We start from the raw sequence: 19,433 nt of genomic DNA, 5'->3' as shown, positions 1-19,433 counted from the left end.
TGAGATCAAAATTATTAACACTATGGGATCGCTTACCACAGTATACACAAATGCTAATGTACATAACAATACTTCTTAAGCACCCATCTTGGAAACAGGGATAAGGCGAAGTTTTGATAGGAGACCACACGAGTATTTGTCAGTATTTCAAGTTTTGGGGCACTGGCACTGTGAAATTCATTTTATACCTGCCAACAACAGGCACTTTCGTCTTTTTTTTTAAACTTCATTTCTTGTTTTAAATACAATTTCCAAATGATACAGTGAGTCTCAACTGCAAGGACAGATGGCAAAACTGAAAAAGTAATACTGTGTTTTAATTGGATTTCAGTGGAAAACTTATCAGTCATTTAACTTCTCAGGGTACTTCAATTGCTCCCAAGTTTCATTAACCTTCTGTTCCACTTCTGCTGTACACACTTCTGATACACTTATTGTTTTGGTGACTTTCACACTGTTAGATACTGACTCACTACATTACGTTCTTCCCTCTCTAATTTTCCTCTTATATAGTACATATAATTAAGAAAAGCACAAAGTAAGATTACTAGAACTCGAGACTGAACATCCCGAATGCTGTGAATTGCCTTCTGTTTGTTAACAGATGCCCAAAAGTCCTTCTATAATCTAAGAAATAGAAGATTAAGATGCATAGTCTCCTCACTGCAATGGAAAAAACAGCAGAAGCACATAGGACAACAGGCACCCCATTTGCCAGTCATTGAGGAGCACGGCTGAGGTCTGACTGAAGTATAACCTAGAAGTTCATTGCCTCTGATGTGACAATATAACCCATGGAAGGACAATGGGAACTGGTCAAACCAACCACCCCACCAGGCTGCACCAGCTGCACACACCTTGGCAGGTTTGGCCTTGCTTGCTTCTTGATCTGCACAAGTACCAGAAAGACTAAAAGCCCAAGTCAAAATACACAGCCTAAGCCAAAGGTTTCTTTGATATTGCTCAGTCCGGAACTAAATTAGATAGTCCTGGAAACCTAAATTATATAGAGACGACAAACTAACATGTGTGCTAAATGTTGAAGAAAGCCTGTGAGGAAATCCTTACATTTTCCGTATGCCCCTTGTATACATGTAAAAGAAATGTTAAGCAAAAGACATATGCTTGGGGCTGTGTCATTCCAATAGTTCAGAAAATACTGGAATGAAACTTAACTGCATAAAGTGAATCAAGTAACATACAACAGCTTCCATATGGTTAAAATTAGGCATTCAGTTGAAGCTGACCCTGTAATCCAACTCTACCTTGAAGAAGGTAAAGAACAAGAAGCCAGAAAAAGATGACCCTGGATGTCACTTGTAGCCACCACCTGTAGAAGAACGGGAAGAAAACAACTCTCACGATTCCTTTGCGGGTCAGAGATGTCCAAGGACTTTCAGGTTTTGCTTTAGCAAAAGCCGATCCTTTAAAAAAAGAAAAGAAACTTTGATGTATTTCACTGTTACGGCTAATAATTTTAGTTGTTCAATAGCAGAGTAGTTAAGATAGTTATTTGAAGGAACAATTATTAAACAGAATTATTTTAATATATCTCGTACTTCCACCATTTCATTATCTCCTCAATCCACAATTTGAGTAAATTATTGGTGCCCTCTTGACTGCCATTACCAAGAACTTCTACAAATACCTAGACTTTCAAATGCGTGAATAACAAAAAAAATCCATCATTTCTTACTATGCCAAAATTATTTTAAAATAAATTATTGAAAATTATTCTGTTTCACTGAGGTATCAGAAACTTGATATGAAGCAACAGGAAGTCATATGCAAACTCCACATGCCCGTGCAGGCACAGCAGAGCCCGTCCCCGACACAGCAAAGGGATATAAAACATCAACACCTGTAAACTGCTCCAGCCATGTCATTCAGCAAAATGGAGTAAGGCTGAGAAGTACAGAGGATTACCTGTCCAGCTGAGGACTAGCCCCAGGAGCAGGGAAGCCGCTCACAGAAGAATTCATCTTTGTCACTCCTTCTACATCATTTTTCACTTCACTCATTCAAACGTCCTTTCTCTCTCGTATCCCTCCATTTCTTTTTCTTCCTGCAAATTCCCACTTCTCTGGCAGCTAGTGAACTGAGTAACATTTACTTACTGGGAGTGTGACTTAAGTTACGCCAAGGTTAGCCTTTGGAAAGGGCAACTACTGCGTGCTGCTATGCCATCTCCACCTTGTTTACAAGCATACCTGGCATTAGTGAGCTCTGTGCTGGCACATGTAAAACACGGCCAGTCCGGGAACTACTTTAATGCCAGCTGAGATATCCATGCAGAGCAGTCATTTAAATGCTATTCACGTATATCATTATACTGAAGGGGTCTACTGCTGTTCTTTAATTCCTACAAGCATTTAGTTTTTCAGTTCTTTTTCTTTAAAGTCCCTGTGTTATTTGATGTTATTTCTTTCTCTCACATTCCCATTTTTACAAAATTATATTTTTAGGTGATGTGATAAAAGCTCATCGGCACACCTGCAGAGGAGCTCAAAGAGACAATGGCAGGAGGGGGACCCCAAATACTACCCTGCCGGGGTTCTTCCAGACCCAGCACTGGGGCCACCAGACCACTGGAGGCCCACCTCCATGAGCCCAGAGCCGGGCAGACGCTCACGGGCAGGCGGGGATCCAGACAAAGGCAGGAACACCTTGACCAGGCCGCTCCCAGGGCCGTGCCAGCAGAGCCACCAGCCCCGCTCCATGTCCAGGCATGAAGCTGTCACCACGAGCCACCGGGAGCAGCTCTTCAGACCACCCTTCAGCAGACCCTGCTGCCCAGGGGTGAGGGACTCATTGTGGGATGCAGGACAAAAGGAGCTCAGATTGCACACAGGGCTTACTATGGATGTTTAGGCAAGAAAACCAAGGGTGGTTTAGGTGATTTGGGGAGGAACAGTGTGGGGAAATTGAGGGGTAAGGGGATAAGAAGGACTGGCCACATATAAATAGCTGCTGCTCATATCATCTGACCTTCTTCTGCTGTTTTGTTATTTAAAACAGGTAAGAAATATTCAAGGCCTATAAAATTATTGCTCTCCAGAAAGTTCAACATAACCTTTCCTCTAGCTGTCATCAGATTTGGAAGAAGTCTGAATGCATGGAATTAGGAGATTTCTGAACTAATAACTCTAAAACTTCAATCCATGACAATCCACGTGTTTCTTTTTTTCAAAATATAGGCTACACAATCAAGTTTTTAAGCCTTCAGTTTAATCTAGAGGTTATCTTTTAACATTTCCTATCCATCTTCTTTAGAGTAGAGTTACATAGGGTTGTTTTTTTTTTCTCTTTTTTTAAATACTTACTAACACACTCTTGTTACAAGACACAGGATGGCAGTTATTTTTATATTGAGAAATTCAGCTTTTTCTAGCTCAGGACCTACCTCTTACAAGATCAACATCTATGAGGTCTGGTTTCACATGTCCTGTTTTCTTTGGTTTGTTTCTCAAACCCTGCAATAGGCAAATACAATCAAAACACATTCATGTGGATGACAGACATTACAAAAGAAAAAATATTGATGTGGTCAGTAATTGTACTTAACCTCTACTGCTATTGAAAATTCAGACAAAAATGTCAACTTCATAGATTTAAAGTACTATAAAATAAACATTCCAAAGAGCAAGGTACAGTAAGTGCCTTTTACATACTTTACAATCTAAACAAAACCCAATCAATTACTGACCCATTAGATAATCTTTCAAACATCGTTAAATGCTTAGCACTCATCTCCCACAGCTTGGGGTTATGCAAACAACATATGCACACACTTGCAAGAATTAGTAATGCATTTATATTAGGTTTTCAGAACTTTTGCAACAAATTGCTTTCCTGAATCTAGTGGCTTTCTATGATGGCGTGACTACGTTCATGGACAAGGGAAAGCAACAGATTTCATCTGTCTGGACTTCTGTAAAGCACTCAACATGGTCCCCTACAACATCCTTCTCTCTAAATCGGAGACTGGACTGTTCAGCAGTTAAGGAACTGGTTAGAAGGTCACAGCCAGAAGGTAGTGGTGAACAGCTCGATGTCCAAATGGACGCTGGCAACAAGTGATGTCCCTCAGGGGTCCGTACTGGGAACAGTGCTGTTTAACATTTTCATCAATGACATAGACAGCGAGATCGAGTGCACCCTCAGCAAGTCTGCTGACAACAAGTTGAGCGGTGCATTTGACACACCAGAAAGACAGGATGCCATCCAGAGGGACCTGGACAAGCTGGAGAGGTGGCCTGTTTGAACCTCATGAGGTTCAACAAGGCCAAGGGCAAGGTCCTGCATCTGGGTCAGGGCAATCCCCACTACCAGTACAGGCTGGGGGATGAAGTGATCGAGAGCAGCCCTGCGGAGAAGGACTTGGCAGTACTGGTGGATGAAAAGCTGGACATGAGCGCACCAATGTGCACTCGCAGCCAAGAAGGCCAACTGTACCCTGGGCTGCATCCCCAGCAGCGTGGCCAGCAGGGCGAGGGAGGGGATTCTGCCCCTCTGCTCTGCTCTGGTGAGACCCCACCAGGAGTCCTACGGCCAGCTCTGGAGCCCTCAGAACACGAAGGACATGGACCTGTTGGAGCAGGTCCAGAAGAGGCCACAAAAGTGAACTGAGGGCTGGAACACCTCTCCTAGGAGGACAGGCTGAGACAGTTGGGGCTGTTCAGCCTGGAGAAGAGAAGGCAGAGGGGACACCTTACCATGGCCTTCCAGTACTTAAAGGGGGCCTCTAGGAAAGAGGGGGACAATCTTTTTAGCAAGGCCTGTTGTGACAGGACAAGGAGTAATGGCTTTAAACTAAGGGAGGGTAGATTTAGGCTAGATATAAGGAAGAAATTTTTTTACAATAAGGGTGGTGAAACACTGGCACAGGTTGCCCAGAGAGGTGGTCGATGCCTCATCCCCAGAAACTGGAAACATTCAAGGTCAGGTTGGACAGGGCTCTGAGCAACCTGGTCTAGTGTTAGATGTCCCTGCTCACTGCAGGAGGGTTGGGCTAGATAACCTCTAAAGGTCCCTTCCAAGCCAAAGCACTCTGTCATTCTGTGACTCTATGAATCGCTTTTCTCCTTAGATGTCTAATTAAACTTCATAAAATGCTTACACTGCAACTCCTTAACTCCAAACCTAGACAGCAAATCACGCTGTAATGCAAGAGCCACTCATCAGTAAGCTCCACTGTCAGAAATCTAAGTTCTAGAAATGTACTGAATTTTTTAAATAGGAAATACAGATTAGCCTATTAAAAAAGAGGAAAAAAACCCGCATGTAACAAGAAAGCAGCGGGGAAGAAAAAAAAAAAAAAAAGCTTATTTCATCTTTTCAAAACAGCATCTTCCTTCACTGAAGAGCCTAAATATCTTGCAAAACTTTCAAGATTGTTTTTAATGCTAAAATGTGATGCTATACTCTCCAGTATCAGAGATAGCTGTGAGTTTATTTTGATCCCTTTAGATAAGGCTCTTAGTCACATTCACGGATTATGATTCCACAAAGTACAATTCACACAAAGATACATTTCAAAATATATTCCACATACAAATGGAATTATGATGGAAGTGGTTTAACTGCGCTCATTCAAAATACAGTTAAATTCACTGGTGAACTGTAGATTTGATTTCCACCTTTGTCATATTTCATCCACTTGTAAAAACATTTATGAATTCAATGTAACCATTAAATTCAGATGAAAGCATAAAAATGAAATGACTATCAATGAGAGAAAGATCAGTGAAATCCGGTCATGTTCATCTTCATAAGAACAATATCAAGCGAATTTTCAAATAGAGTGCAGCTCAAAACATTTCTCACACCTAAATTCAAGTGGATTTATTTTTCTATTGTATGCTTAAGCACTGCAAAGAGCATAATGTGCAAGATTTTTACAGAATAGCAGTCTTAAAACTGCAGTAATTTTATGTGGAACGAGAAAACAAGCTCATAATTAGAACTAGAAATTATTAGAATTCTAGAACCAGCTACAGATTCTTGTGAAATCTTGCATAAGTGAGCCACTGTTTCATAAAAAGATCTAAAGCTTAAAAATAAATGCTGGATGATATAATAACTTTCAAATGTATTACTGCTTACGGGCCACAAGATCTGTCTTGAAAGTCTAAATAAAGATGTATGTGCCTCTTAGAGGAAACAACCCCATGTAAACACATGCACAATCCTAGGAAAAATTCACCACTGTGGCTAAAATTAAGCTTTCATTTTGAAGAAAGAATTCTCAAAAAAATAAGTCAACAGTATAACTTGATGGATCTTTCTTATGAAAAGAAGTGGTACCACATTCTTTAAAAAATGCATTGCTTTCGGTGTCAATGGCTACACTTAATTGGTTCTGCATTTTGCCACGCACAGTGAAAGAATTCCATTTATTAATATGTAATTTCTCCACTCTCTTAATCCATGACAAATATCTGTAACGTGGAAAACAGCAGTGTTTCAAACTAGGGTTAAATTAAAAAAAAAATTTTAAAATTCATACTGTTTCATTCTGTTCAGGCCCATCTGTTTAGTTGTTCTAGTTTGTATTCCGGACCGAGCACATTTCAGCTAACTAACAGTAAAAACAAAGTTTAAATAAAAATGCTTAAAAATAGTTGCTGTTATTGTAAAAATTCTTTTGCACAAATTTTTAAATGACTCTTCATAGATTCCCTTACAATTCTAACTAAACTACTAATTTACACTATCAGAAACAGATTTTCTGCTAAAAATAATAGTTTTTTCGGTTTTTAGTAAGGTCCCCGTACAGACTGTGCTGTAGCAGCCCTGAGATGCCAGCGCTGGCGCAGCACTGGGACCTCGCAGTCCGTTTCGGCGCTGCCCTTCCCGCGCCACGGCCCGCCGGCACGGCCCCGCCGGCAGCACCGGCACGCCGGCAGCCCCGGGCCCCGGGCCGGGCGAGCGACGCTCCCAGCAGGCACCAGGCGCTGCTTGCGGGGAACCACCTGAACAGCGTCCGGTCACGCACACGCACCGGCTGCAACCACTCCATCGCGGCGGCGGCGGCTTTTCGCGGCACGGGCCCCGCACGCACGCCCCGCGCTGCCCCGGGCTCGGCGGTACCGGCTGCCCGCCGCACGCCCCGCAGCTCCCGCCGCACGCTTCAGACGAGCGGCGCAGCCCCCGCCGCTCCCTGCACCGCGACCCCGGCCCGGTCCCCCGGCCCCGCCCCGGCCCCGCCGGGGGTGGGGCTGGCCGCGCGCGGGGGTTCCCGGCACCGCCTCTAGAAACACCGCCCGCTCCCGATTTTCTTTTTTCTTTTTTTTTTTTTTTTTTTGTAGATTTTCGTGCAGAAGTCGCGGAGCTCTGCGGGTCAGGTCAGTAGCGGCTCGCACGTCGCGCAAGCCAGCCCCCCCCCGGCAGACGTTCAGCTATTCGTGTACTGGGGGGGAGGGAAAAAACCCACCCCAAACCAGAGGGAAACTGAAGCAATGTGCATTTTGCTAATGTTAAAAATCAGCGATGCCTCGAAACTCATGCAGTAATAGCACACGTCTTGTGTGCGGTATTCGAAGGAAAAAAAAAAAGGTTAATTGCAAGAAAATGTTAATTAAAATAACATCCTGGAGTATGAGATGATATGCAACCCATAAAACCATTACATACAGGATTGATTTCTTTTTCCCCAAAACAACTTAGCAATGTGGCAGGCACTGATGGCACTGTTAGTTACACCAAAATGCAAAGAACACTGTTAAACCGCTTGTTCAGGGAAACAAAGCCTGAAGTACTTACCAGTCTAATAAACTGTACAAAACAATGACAGCGTCATAAAGGAGGAAAAGCAAACTGCGGGTGTAAGGTAACTGACTGCAAGTAAAGAGAGCTCAGATAACCGACATGAGAATTCATCACAAAGAAAAGTGAAAGGCAGGTACTGAAACAGCTAAGCCCTGGCTTAAGATAACTGAAAAGAAAAATAATGTACTGACATGGAGAAATACGCAGCACTTCAAATGCTGCAGTTATTAATTACGTAAAATAAATAGAGCATAATAGGCCGGTCACACTTGGTTACACTCCAGAAGCCTGGTTTTACTTTACCAGTATTAAATACCACCGCATACATTGTAAATTACATCAGCGTACACAGCCACAGACAGCGTGGCTGATAACTGGCAAAAAAAAACCCCGTCGAAATGCTATGATTTTATTACCTTTATTTCTCTTTGCTCTACTGATTTTTCCCATATTTGCTGATCATATGCCCCGATCTAGAAAGAACACATAAAAAAAAAAAAATCTACATTAGATTTTAAAAGACATAGATCAAACAAAATCACTCTCCAACGAGACAAGCATGAAGACAGCAGGCATACTTATTTACAAAGAAATCTTTATCTCCTCCATCCCACCTTGGCTGGGCTGGACCTAGCTGGCCTGCAAACGAGCTGTGGCAGAGGGGAAGACAGGCAGAGCCGCAGGACCAGGAGCTCGGGCCGGGACTCCAAGCTTGGAGCTGCAGCAGCCATGCTGACACGGCCTCTCCGTTAGCTCCAGAGGAAACACCACGCACGTCCAGCTCAGCCCATACCTTCAATTAATTTACTGGTTTTTAAACCATCTCCCTCTATATTTCCCGTTCCGCTCCACCCACTTTCACAGCAACACTGCCTTTAGCTTTATCTCTCAGGATTGCACAGCCACAAAATACACGGTCAGGCTGGTAATTGGCTAGATTACAGGCCAGGAAAACTCCAAGCACATGAGGTAACGGCACTTTTCCCGCTGAGGCACTGATGAAATAATGTTCCTAGCAGACCTATTCCCAAATCTGTTCACTCTCATTAAGCTGCTAGTCTGTTTATCCACGAAACTCCTCTAAAGATCTTAGGTTTGTCTTAAATGTGAGAGAGTTTTTAGTTATAAAAATGGAATAAAAAGGAATTGTTTTCTCCCAGGCTCTAGCCTCACCACAGCACTGTAGAAAACTTTGTGTATTTATAAGAGCAGAGCCATAGAAAGATTAAGCGTTGATCCTGCAAGCACTTATTGAAATCCTAGCACTAAGACCAGTTCTGATGAGTTCTGTCATTTTAAATAACCATCAGTACAGGCAGCTATAGATAATCTAAGAAATTACTGTGCACTTGTTTATACAAGAAAGCCACTCTATGACTGTCAGATATTTTGAAGGGCAACCTAAAACTTCAAGAAATTCACATCAGACAGTGACAAGAACAAGTCAATATATATGAGACAATACATCCAAGTTTTGTAAGAAGTTATCAAAGATGATCAGATTGCTTTGAACTCTGCACAAACAGTATGTCTACGTAATATTCAGTAAAGAGCTCTTTTACTATGTCAATTTTAAAACCTTTCCACCCCAGCAGTTCTACCTAGACATACACACACATGTGCACACACGCCTGGATACCTGGGGTTTGATACACATCCCAAGCTCTGAGCAGTTCAGTGCAAGATCACTTTTAGGTCACGAGGGAGAGACAGACGCGCTTCCCAAGATTCAAAGTCCCTTCACTGACAGTGCGGAAAGCGGATACAAGCAGCTCAGTCCAGACACCTGACGAGAGGCGAGAGGAATCCCCGCCACTCGAGCAAACCTGCTTAAATCCAGTCTTACTGCAAGCGGATGACTTGTTGTTCCAGCTTGCAAACTGCAACGGACATAAAAGGCCTGAGCATGGACCACGAGTACGTACACCTTAAACCAGAAAGCACTGCTCTGATTTGCCTTTTGATATTTCAATCTTCAGTATTAAATTAGAAGACATTCTTAAAAAAAGAAAAAAATCTTTTAACCAAGGATCCAACATAAATGCAAAAAGCTGTCCAGGGAAGCCAACAGGCAAACAGACCCATAAACAAAAAATCTAGAGGCATCTTCTGTGCCTCTAAACCTGACCCATCAAGAAAAAAAAAAGAAAAAAAAAATTTCTAATTTATAGCAGTAAAGTCCAAAGCATATCTAAAATTGAAAAGGAGAACAGCGAATTGAATTACTGAATTACCCATTCTCAAAATGAAATAACACTTCCCATTCACAAGAGCTAAGCACCCAAACAATTTCTATAGTTTGCTACCTTAAAACTCTGGAAAAAAAAATCTATTGTTTTTCTGGTAATAACAACGAATACTTTACCCCTCTCATTTGGAAAAAAAAATGTAGACTGTGGAAAATAACTAGGGAGTCAGGCACTGTACCGGGCAGAATTAAGTACTTGCTACAATTAAAGTAATTAAACCAAAGGAAGTTTAAATGCTAACTACACCTGGATAACAGCCAGCAATTAAAAAGTCAGTATCTTGAATAACCACTCCACCCAGACATTTAAATCTAATTGTTCTGGCTTTTTCTCTACATACGTTTTAAATTAAATTTCAGGCCTTCCTGTTTTTCACGAAATTTACTGAGGAGAGGCCCGAATGAGGTTTCTGTGCTGCATAATATTGTGTCCTCCCCTCTTCACTTCCAAAAAAGATATCTTTGTAGAAAGACAGAAGAGAGTATGCAAGTCTGTCTCCCTCTCGATTACGCAAGAAATGAATGCAGAAGGAAGCCTTTGTGCCAATAAAGCTGTAAAGCAAACTTTGTATTCCTAATTCCACTCATAGCTGAAACTGGTGTAGGGTTGAAAGAGTCTTTAAAAGGGCGTTCTTCTTTTAGACAAATAATAGACTGCTTGTTAAAGGCATTCCGGGAAACACAGCTCCCAGAAGACATCGGAGGCAAGGAAGTTGACTGACTTAAATCTGGACTTAGTTATATTTTCCTGCAAACATTTCTCCTCCCTCAAGGCTAGGTAGCAGCTTCTGTCTCCACGAAAAGACAAGAAGTAGGGATTTTGCCACTCACATCTTTCTTTCAACATCGCCCCATAAAGCAGCTCTTCCAGCAGGAGGTAAAATGAGAGCGCCAAAACATCTGTGAGGGAGATGGTCTTTTACAACTCTTACATTAAACTAGTCGATCTGGCCAATCACCTCTGATCAACTTTATTAAAATCTGAGAACAGGGCTATTAAGTAAAGGCATAGTGTTGCACTACATACAGCGTCATTACAATCTCTCAGAATTTTTTTGGTTTTTTTATAAGCTACCCAACTTCATCTCTTTGTGTTTTAAGAAATTTTTAAAAGCGTGTAGGGAGCGGGCATACATATTCAGTACATCAAATTTAGACCTGATACTCAATTTCCCTTCCCTCCATCTGCATAAGCATCCCTCTACATTTGTCCTGCAAGTGTCTCAGAAGGAAACTCATGAAAACAAAGGCATCGTTATGAAGCAGCACACTGGCACACTTCAGTTCCCACACCAAACAACAACAGGTAGAACTAGTGAAACAAGGCAAAAAACATAGGCATTATTTTTTTTTGTTCTCTACCTCGTGCCAGGAAAAGACATTTACAGCTTGTGAAACGTATGTTGCAGAATTCACTGAAAAGTGTTTTTCACTGAGAACAAGCTAAATTATAACATGCAATGATTACCCGAGATGTAGACACCTGTATGAATTAAATTCAAGAATGTAATTCCTGAATGAATTCAAGAATGTAAGTTAATACTAGCAGCCCTTCCCAGTTCTAAATTATTGAGAGCACCTGTCAGTTCCATCTTCAAAGAGTTCTGATTTACAAGTATTTGCATCTAAATTACTTTTCATGTTAAATCTAAAAATTAAGTTGTCAAATGTTTGCATGTAGGGTCTAGCTCTTGGTTATTCATGCAATTCTTTAAAACCATACTTACACGCAGGACACTGAAAAGACATCTAGCAATGCCAAAGAAATTAAGCTCTAAAGGCAAACAAAATGAAGGAATAGCCTTCTAGAGTTAAGATAATTCATGCTTACAACCTGGAGAATTTAAGTATACACAAAACTTGATCAAAGCAAGCTTCCCCTCAATATGCAACTGTCCCCGGGGCTCCTCCGCAGTTACTCAGGCTTCCTGTGCTTGGAACTGCCAGGCCAACACGAAGGCCCCGATCAGCTCAAGCACCTAGATTCTCCAGAACCCACCAACTCTACCTGGAGTCTCATCCATTCCAGCTGCAAGTTCTGCAGTATCCTTCAAAGAAAATTCAAAGTACAAAATACACAGGTCCAAAAATTGTCAAATTTTTAAGTATACAACAGTAAGTAATACGTATAAAATCTGCTCAAGACTTAGTACAAGACTGTATAATAGCATGTCACTGGTATTTTCAATCCATCAGTCCAGTCTACAACTGGCAATAGACTTTTTTTTATTTAGCAAACTATACAACACAATATCCCTATTTTAATCTGATTTATCACAGAATTTATAAAATTTATAAAATTTATAAAATATCTAAAAGGATCTGGAATTTGTATTCTATAGCATTTAATTAAGATTTGGCAGAAAATAAATTAACAAAAAAACCTCCCTTGTTCTTTTTTTAAATTACTGTTAATTGAAGTTAGATAATAAGCCTATGTTATTTTTAAACACAATCTTCATCAGCAAGCATCAACAGCAACACAACCCTGTTGTAGGAACCTTGTCAGTTATATGTTACAGATATAAAAAAATTGTGGTATAACCTACCTGTAGCAGAACTAGATAAACTGGCAGCTCTTATTTTATACACTTTTAGTTTAAATCATGCATCCCAGGCTTCCTCAATGCCAAGATTCCATCCAGTCTCTCCAAACCAGTTACCTCTAAAATGCTGAGTTCTCATGACACTGTGCCTCAATAAACACCAACTAAAGAAGATTAAAGGAATTCTGTTCCTTTATGTATTTGCAGAATTAACAACTACTCTTCAAGCAGCTATTAAAATTTTCAACATATAAAGGATTACAGACAAAGACTGAAAACTCTGCCAGACTTCTTTCACAATGGAAAAGTGGGAGTTTAGCATCCTAAATTAACTAAGTGTAATAAACATTACAATGGGCTTTCTAGGGGGAAAAAAGTTTCCTCACAAGTAATTAATTATCGAAAAAAAAAATTAACTTGTATGTGACTTGGCATGTGATACTAAGCTATACAATTACACGTTTGACAAAACTAAACTCACCTGATAAAGCTAGCTCTTACTGAAAGATCAAATAAATTTGAGATCCTTTTTAAGAGCAGACTCCTCATAACATTTTCTGGTTTTAAGAGATATGTGCTTCTCTTGAAATTACCAAGAATAATTGCACTTACTCCTTCCCAGTCAAATACCTCAGAAAGCATTTGGTCACATTCCTTTATATAGCTAAAAATTGTTTGGCACCTGTACAGTTTGGCTTTGTAACATTAACAGTAATTAGCGTAAGCAGAAAGTCAAGCTACTGAAAACACAACTAATTTTTACTTCAAATAAAGCCCAATGCAAAGGGTTTCTGTATTGCACGATATTTCTTCGCAGTGTCTTTCTCACAACAAGCCGTGTGTGCATCAAGATTGAATTTGAGCTTTCTGAATGACACTGATATTCGCTTTAAGATAATGTAGTGATGGTATCAACCTGTAGCCCAATACTCACAAGGCCTTCCGATTCTAATGGAATCGATCAATATTTCAGGAGACATTTATAATTTATGACCAAGCAGACTAGCATAGATTATAATCCTAAGAATACATAGTAGTTCCTGCTGGATCTTAAAACTTTAATGTTTATCAGTAATGAAACCTGCATGCTAAGCTTTGCTCCTTGAAACCTCTACACACTTTTACAAGCAACATCACAGTAGTATTACAAATCCAAAAGATACAAGATACAGAGCTTGGTAAATATAAACGAAAGTTGGTTCTTTGGACTATCGACCAAGGAAATTAAAGAATTTAACCCCTTATTAAAACATTTAGTGTTAAAATATTAGCTAATATGTTTTATTAACTTTTACAGTCCAATACTCTTCAAAAAACTATGATTCATATATCACTTTTAATATTAAGGTATCAATGTATAAATAAGTTCTATACATGTAATATTAATTTAAAGTATCTTTTAAAATGCTTCATATATTTAGCTTATGTTTAAGTATAGAGTTTCAGATATTAGACAAATCATTTCTCATTTTCTCAAAACTCAGAACAGGATTTTAAGAAAGTTATTTTAAACCCCATTTGATTTCTTACTAAAACTGATCCTCACTGCAGCAAAAGCAATAATCTAGTAGCTCAGCATTTATCTCTGTTGGAGTAGATTTCTACCGCTAGGATGTTATTTTCATTTTCAAGGGCGGTGGGGTTTTTTCAATTTTGTTTGTGGTGGATAAGTGAACCGGACACGCCGAGCTAAGACAAACTTAACTAATTAACCACAGACAGAAATCACTGCATAATAGTTGTATACTGTCTGCTAACAGAGAAGAGTTTGGTAACTTCTAGTCAAATGGAGAATGACAGTGAAGGGATTAAAGCTGTATGCCCTAAAGTGCAGAGCTTTGGATTTATGACAGCTGAACTGTTACCTCTGACTACTAAAAGATTCTGGGATTCTCCTCCCTTCTCGCTGCTTGGTCCCAGAGGGAGAGCTGAAACCAGCTATTCAGAGTAAAATCAAGCAATTCAAAACTTTATTTATTCTTAACTGTTTCAATAGCCAGCCAATGACCTGCGTAAATTCTGGCAATAACTGCAACAGCACTGGACTTATAGCCATTTCACTGAACAACAATTTTACCAAAGCTTACTTCAAAGATACCGTCCCTTTCAGAGTACAACACTACGTAATTAAACATTTATCAACTATGTATTAATATTTTTTCTGTATCATTCTTTACATATTAATCCTTGGTAACATCAATCAGCCTTACTTATTGCCCTGCGTACAGATTTTAGCATATCTACCAAAACCATGAAATACCTTTTTTCATCACAATTAAACATCAGGGAAAATTATATACCTAAGAATAGTTAGAAACAGTTTGCAGGTTAAAGTAAGTGAGAGCACAGGAATAGCCAACACCTAATCTAGGCCATTTCCTAGCGACACTGGACACAAGGGATAACTTTGAGTACCATTTCTTTGGTTTAAGTGGACTATAGAGCAAAACCTAAAAAGAAGCACAAACTGAATGAGATACCATCTCTGTCACTAATCCCAAGTAAGCACAATCCCTTACGACAACGTTTACTCATCTCCAAATTTCAAACTAAAGTCATCACAGAATCACAGAGGTTGGAACCTCTGGGGCTCACCTAACCCAACCTCCTGTGCAAAGCAGGTCCAGTTGCAGCAGGTTGCTCAAGGACTTCTCCAGTAGAGGTCCAAACATCTCTGAAAAATCTGACATGTCACAGCCTCTGTGGACCTGTCTCAATGCTTGGCAAACCTCCCATTAAAAATTTTTATCCTTATATCTAACCAGAATTTCCCACATTTCAACTTGGGGTTATCACCTCTCACGCAACGCCGATGCACCTCCGAGAAGAGCCTGGCTCCACCCTCTGCACGGCCTCCAAAGCAGTAGCTGTGATAAGCTCTCCCCTTTGCCCTCTCATCTCCAGACTGAACAAACCAAGATCTCTAGACTCACTGCATATCAAATGTTTCAGCCCCATAACAATCTTGATGGCCCTCCACTGGATGTGCCAAGGAATGCCAGTGCCTTTCGTGTACCAGACCGCCCAAAGCTGGATACAGAACCCTAGGTGCTGTCTCACCTGCGCTGAACAGAGGGAATAATTCCTTCCCTTGACCCAACGGCTACGCTACTGCTAACACAGCCCAGTCACTCTTCAAGTGTCAAGGATTTAAGACCTTTGCAACACTTTTCATTTTTTATGCTTATGTGCTTACATGAAACAAAGCAGCCTCAAGACAAAACTGGGAAAACAAAACCACTCTGACAGCCTCATTATTCAGCATAATTCCCTGAAGGGCACGGAAAATCCAGCAATTCTACCAGCATTGCAACTAGGATTTTAGAACAGCCCTGGCCTTACGCCCCTGACCATTTCCACTTCCCATGGCACACTGTCCTTGTGCCAGTGCATTCATCTGCGTGGCTGAAAAGATCAATCAGATCACTCAGGAAGAGAAAAGAAAATGGCAGGTTATAGTTTCACAAGGCATAATGAAACAATTCAAGAATCAGAGAATCCCTCTTAAGACAGAGGGATTTCAGCTCTTCACTCTCCCCCCCACCCATCAGATAGGCTCAGCTCCTTACAGATTCACAGTCTTAGTTTTAACCGTATTAGTCCCCTGACCAAATTCAGCAGATGGCTGCATGAAAGTCTGTGGGAAGGCAAGGCAGACATAGGGGCCAACAGCCTGGCAAAGCACAAGCCTGCTTCACTCAGCCACAGTGCCAAGTTTTGAGTGATCTTCTACACAAGGTGCTGAAGGCAATCCCCACTGTTTGGTCAGATGACAACTTGAGTGCCGAACGCCAGCACTACGTGGAAGGAAATTCTTACGAATATTCTTTTTTTCTCTCAGTGCTTTCACAAATAGCCAGCTCCAATACTTGTCAAGTTATGGCACTTGAAGGCGGACTCTTTGGAACTGATGCAATTTCAGCATCCAAAGTTTTAGGTAATATAGCCATACAGCTCGACCATTTGGCAAAATCTGGCTTTGGTGCCATGCATCACCTGAATTCAGCGCAAAGAAGGAAATCAGGTGGTTTCAGAGAATGACATAACTTTTGTTTACGTCCTCTTTCATTATCTTGGCAAGTATAATCTCGGACTAACGATCTGTAAAACACCGAATATTACAGATCTTAAAGCAATGCAATTAGCACTCTAATCTTGCCCTTTAAAGCCATGAGAGAGAAAATATCTCATTTGTTTTATTGTGCCCTTTAACAGCCATACCCAAGGGACGCCCGAAACAGCGGAAAGCTGCATTGGCAAAGTTAACTGATATGCAATCAGGTGCAGGACTGGGGTTCAATTCATTAAGTTCCATTCTGCCTTTCCCTACAACCATCCCCAAGAGAAGGAACAATCTAATTATCTCCTGCAATATTAACAACAAACTTGTATAAAGCTCCCTATTTTAGCAGCAAGGCTTCTGTGAGGACTGAAGATCAGAAAGTTGTTAAGGTAAATTTACGTACAGTCTCCAAACTGGAAGCCAGACCAAAAATTGCAGATCTGCTATTATCTGTCAAACTTGAAAGTATAAGAAGTTAACGTAAACCTCTTAATTTACAAGCAACACAAGCCACATTTTAGATTATTACCAATTTTTAACATCAGTTACTGTTACTGAGGCAACACTTCAAGTATGTATAAAGTACCAGCATTAGAAAGGTATGCCATCAGATACTGAAATTGTTTAAAATTGGGAAGGAGGTGTCAGATTTCTTCAGAGTTAACATTATGATGGTTTTCGCCATAAAGTTTCTCAGTTACCTATCTGAAGCAAGTTCAGTATTCTGGTAAATACACATAATCCTAAATTAACTAACAAAATACATGCATGTGAATATTAGCTCATTAGCTGTCTGGGACCAAAGTAATGAGCCATTCCAGAAAGCAATGCAGACGCCCCTGCCACACCCTCTTACTGCAAGAACCAGCGCAGCAGAAAGTGTCGACAACAACCCACACAAACCCTGTCTCACACACAAATATCTCAGCATTGCACTCCCTAGTGCATCCAGGAACACAGCAGAGGTTTTTTTTGTTTGTTTGTTTTTTGCTTTCTGCAGAGACAACCTGTATCTAGCAGGGTTTTTCAGTTCAAATTCATGCCTTGCAAAAGTATTCGTACCAGCTGGGAAACACAAGCTATCACTGGAAGCAGTAAAGCTATTTCCATGCAATCTTGTATCTCATGTAACAAGCTGGTATAATACACTATCTGAAATTCTACAATCCATCTTGAAATAACTAAGAATTATTGCATTTTTACGAGGCAGTAATCAAGAGCTCCCACGCACTAAAACCACGATAAATCTATTGCAACAACAATAAACAAGGTTACATAACAAAAGGTCTGACCTTTAAAACGATTAAGCGCATTACTAAATCATCCTCATATGAAGAGCGCAATTTCAGACAATAGTATGAGTCATATTGCAAACTTGGTGTTTAGAAAACTTGCCTAAAGTAGGGTTGGAAGAGCTCAATTGCTTAATTCTTTCCTTTAAAGAAATATAAAATTACTTTACTTTTGAGAAATCAACAGACCTTTGAAATTCAGTAGAGAGTGACATAAAATACATCAAAAAACTCATTAACATTGAAAATCAAGAATCACAAGGAGCAAGTTACCTGTTCAGTATTTCCTACGCAGCCTCCACCTACTCAAATGTATTTTTCTTCTTTATGTATGACTATAAATACGAGAAGTTCTTCATGTTCTTTTTTTAGGGCATTCATATACCAATTCATTAATCTGAAAATACCTCCCCAAAATAACACTTTATATTCCTCATTTTATCATATAGGCAAGTCATATCAATTTGATCAATACTGGCTGCAACTCTGGTTCTCTATTGCCCCAGAAACAATGTTTTACTGCCAGAACATACTAAGTTTTGGTCCCTCCCCACTTCCAATTTCAGTTACTGTTGTGAGGAACCAGCAGATCCAGAAAGTAAGTGGGACAACTTCAACAACTCTGAAATGAAAATTTAAAACTGAAAGCAACCACCAGTTCACAGAGTTCAGTATTTAGCCATCATAAGCAATCATGTAACAGAAATGTCTCAGAAAGGACAAAAAAAAGTCTGGTACCCATTAACCACTAGCATAGCTCTTCCTGTTTCCCAATTTGAAGTCTTTGGTGCAAACAACAAATCCATGGGGAAGAAATACTGTGCCATGTAAGAGACTTAAATAAATAAATAAATAAAATCAGGGACATGAGTGAAAGAGTCTAGATGTTCCCAGGAAAGGATCACACGCCACACTACAAAGTTAAAAAACCCCTTGGGATATCAGCCTGATCCAGGAGAACCGTCAGTAAACGGGACCTACGAAATAGCGATCTAATTAGCATGAACATATGCACGAGATGCAACATTTCTGCAGTGCAGCCATTTGTCCCAAAATAAGACTCCACTTCCTCATACCAAAAGAAGCAAAGCCTGCTCATTCAGCAGACCCTAGTCCACATGTGGACTGCAATTAAATTTTGTTCACACCACGGAAAACATTGACATTTGGTTTATGCAAGATCTTATCCCTCCTGAAGATAGCCCGGTCTTTCATGAAGTAACAGGAGTCACCTCTTCACAGCTCTTTGCCATAAAGGCAGCATGCAATTTCTGGCTGAGCAGACCTCTGTAAAAGCCTACAGAGACTTGTAGTAAAAATATTGTTGTTGCTATGAATGAAATAAATGGAAACGTGTGTGAAATCACTGGAAAAAATGACAGAACAAGGGCTAAAAGAATGACCTGTACTGATAATGAGCAATCCTGTTAGCAGCAGTGGCCTGGGAAAAGTAAAATTAAGGAATGGGTTGTTTATATCAAGACCAGAAGGCCTGCCCTGTGTAAGATCACAGC

At 40.4% G+C, this 19,433-nt stretch overlaps 1 protein-coding gene across 4 annotated transcripts in view; it reads right to left on the bottom strand.

The window, feature by feature from the left end:
• The window catches only part of PHTF2 (putative homeodomain transcription factor 2), a 70,039-nt gene that overhangs the window by 33,701 nt on the left and 16,905 nt on the right, over positions 1-19,433 (bottom strand). For 2 of the 4 annotated variants that reach the window (XM_075428398.1, XM_075428401.1), the window contains exons 3-6: positions 8,187-8,243; positions 7,765-7,776; positions 3,404-3,473; positions 1,266-1,424 (exon numbers count right to left, since the gene is read on the bottom strand). In XM_075428398.1, coding sequence (XP_075284513.1) covers positions 1,266-1,424; positions 3,404-3,473; positions 7,765-7,776; positions 8,187-8,243 — 298 coding nt within the window. Of the gene's footprint in view, positions 1-1,265; positions 1,425-3,403; positions 3,474-7,003; positions 7,063-7,764; positions 7,777-8,186; positions 8,244-19,433 lie in introns of those variants that run through there. The other 2 variants (XM_075428399.1, XM_075428400.1) reach the window with 2 other exon arrangements.

This window comes from Opisthocomus hoazin, chromosome 8, assembly GCF_030867145.1.
Source record: "Opisthocomus hoazin isolate bOpiHoa1 chromosome 8, bOpiHoa1.hap1, whole genome shotgun sequence".
Taxonomy (NCBI): domain Eukaryota; kingdom Metazoa; phylum Chordata; class Aves; order Opisthocomiformes; family Opisthocomidae; genus Opisthocomus; species Opisthocomus hoazin.
This window is presented reverse-complemented; position numbering and strand designations above follow the sequence as displayed.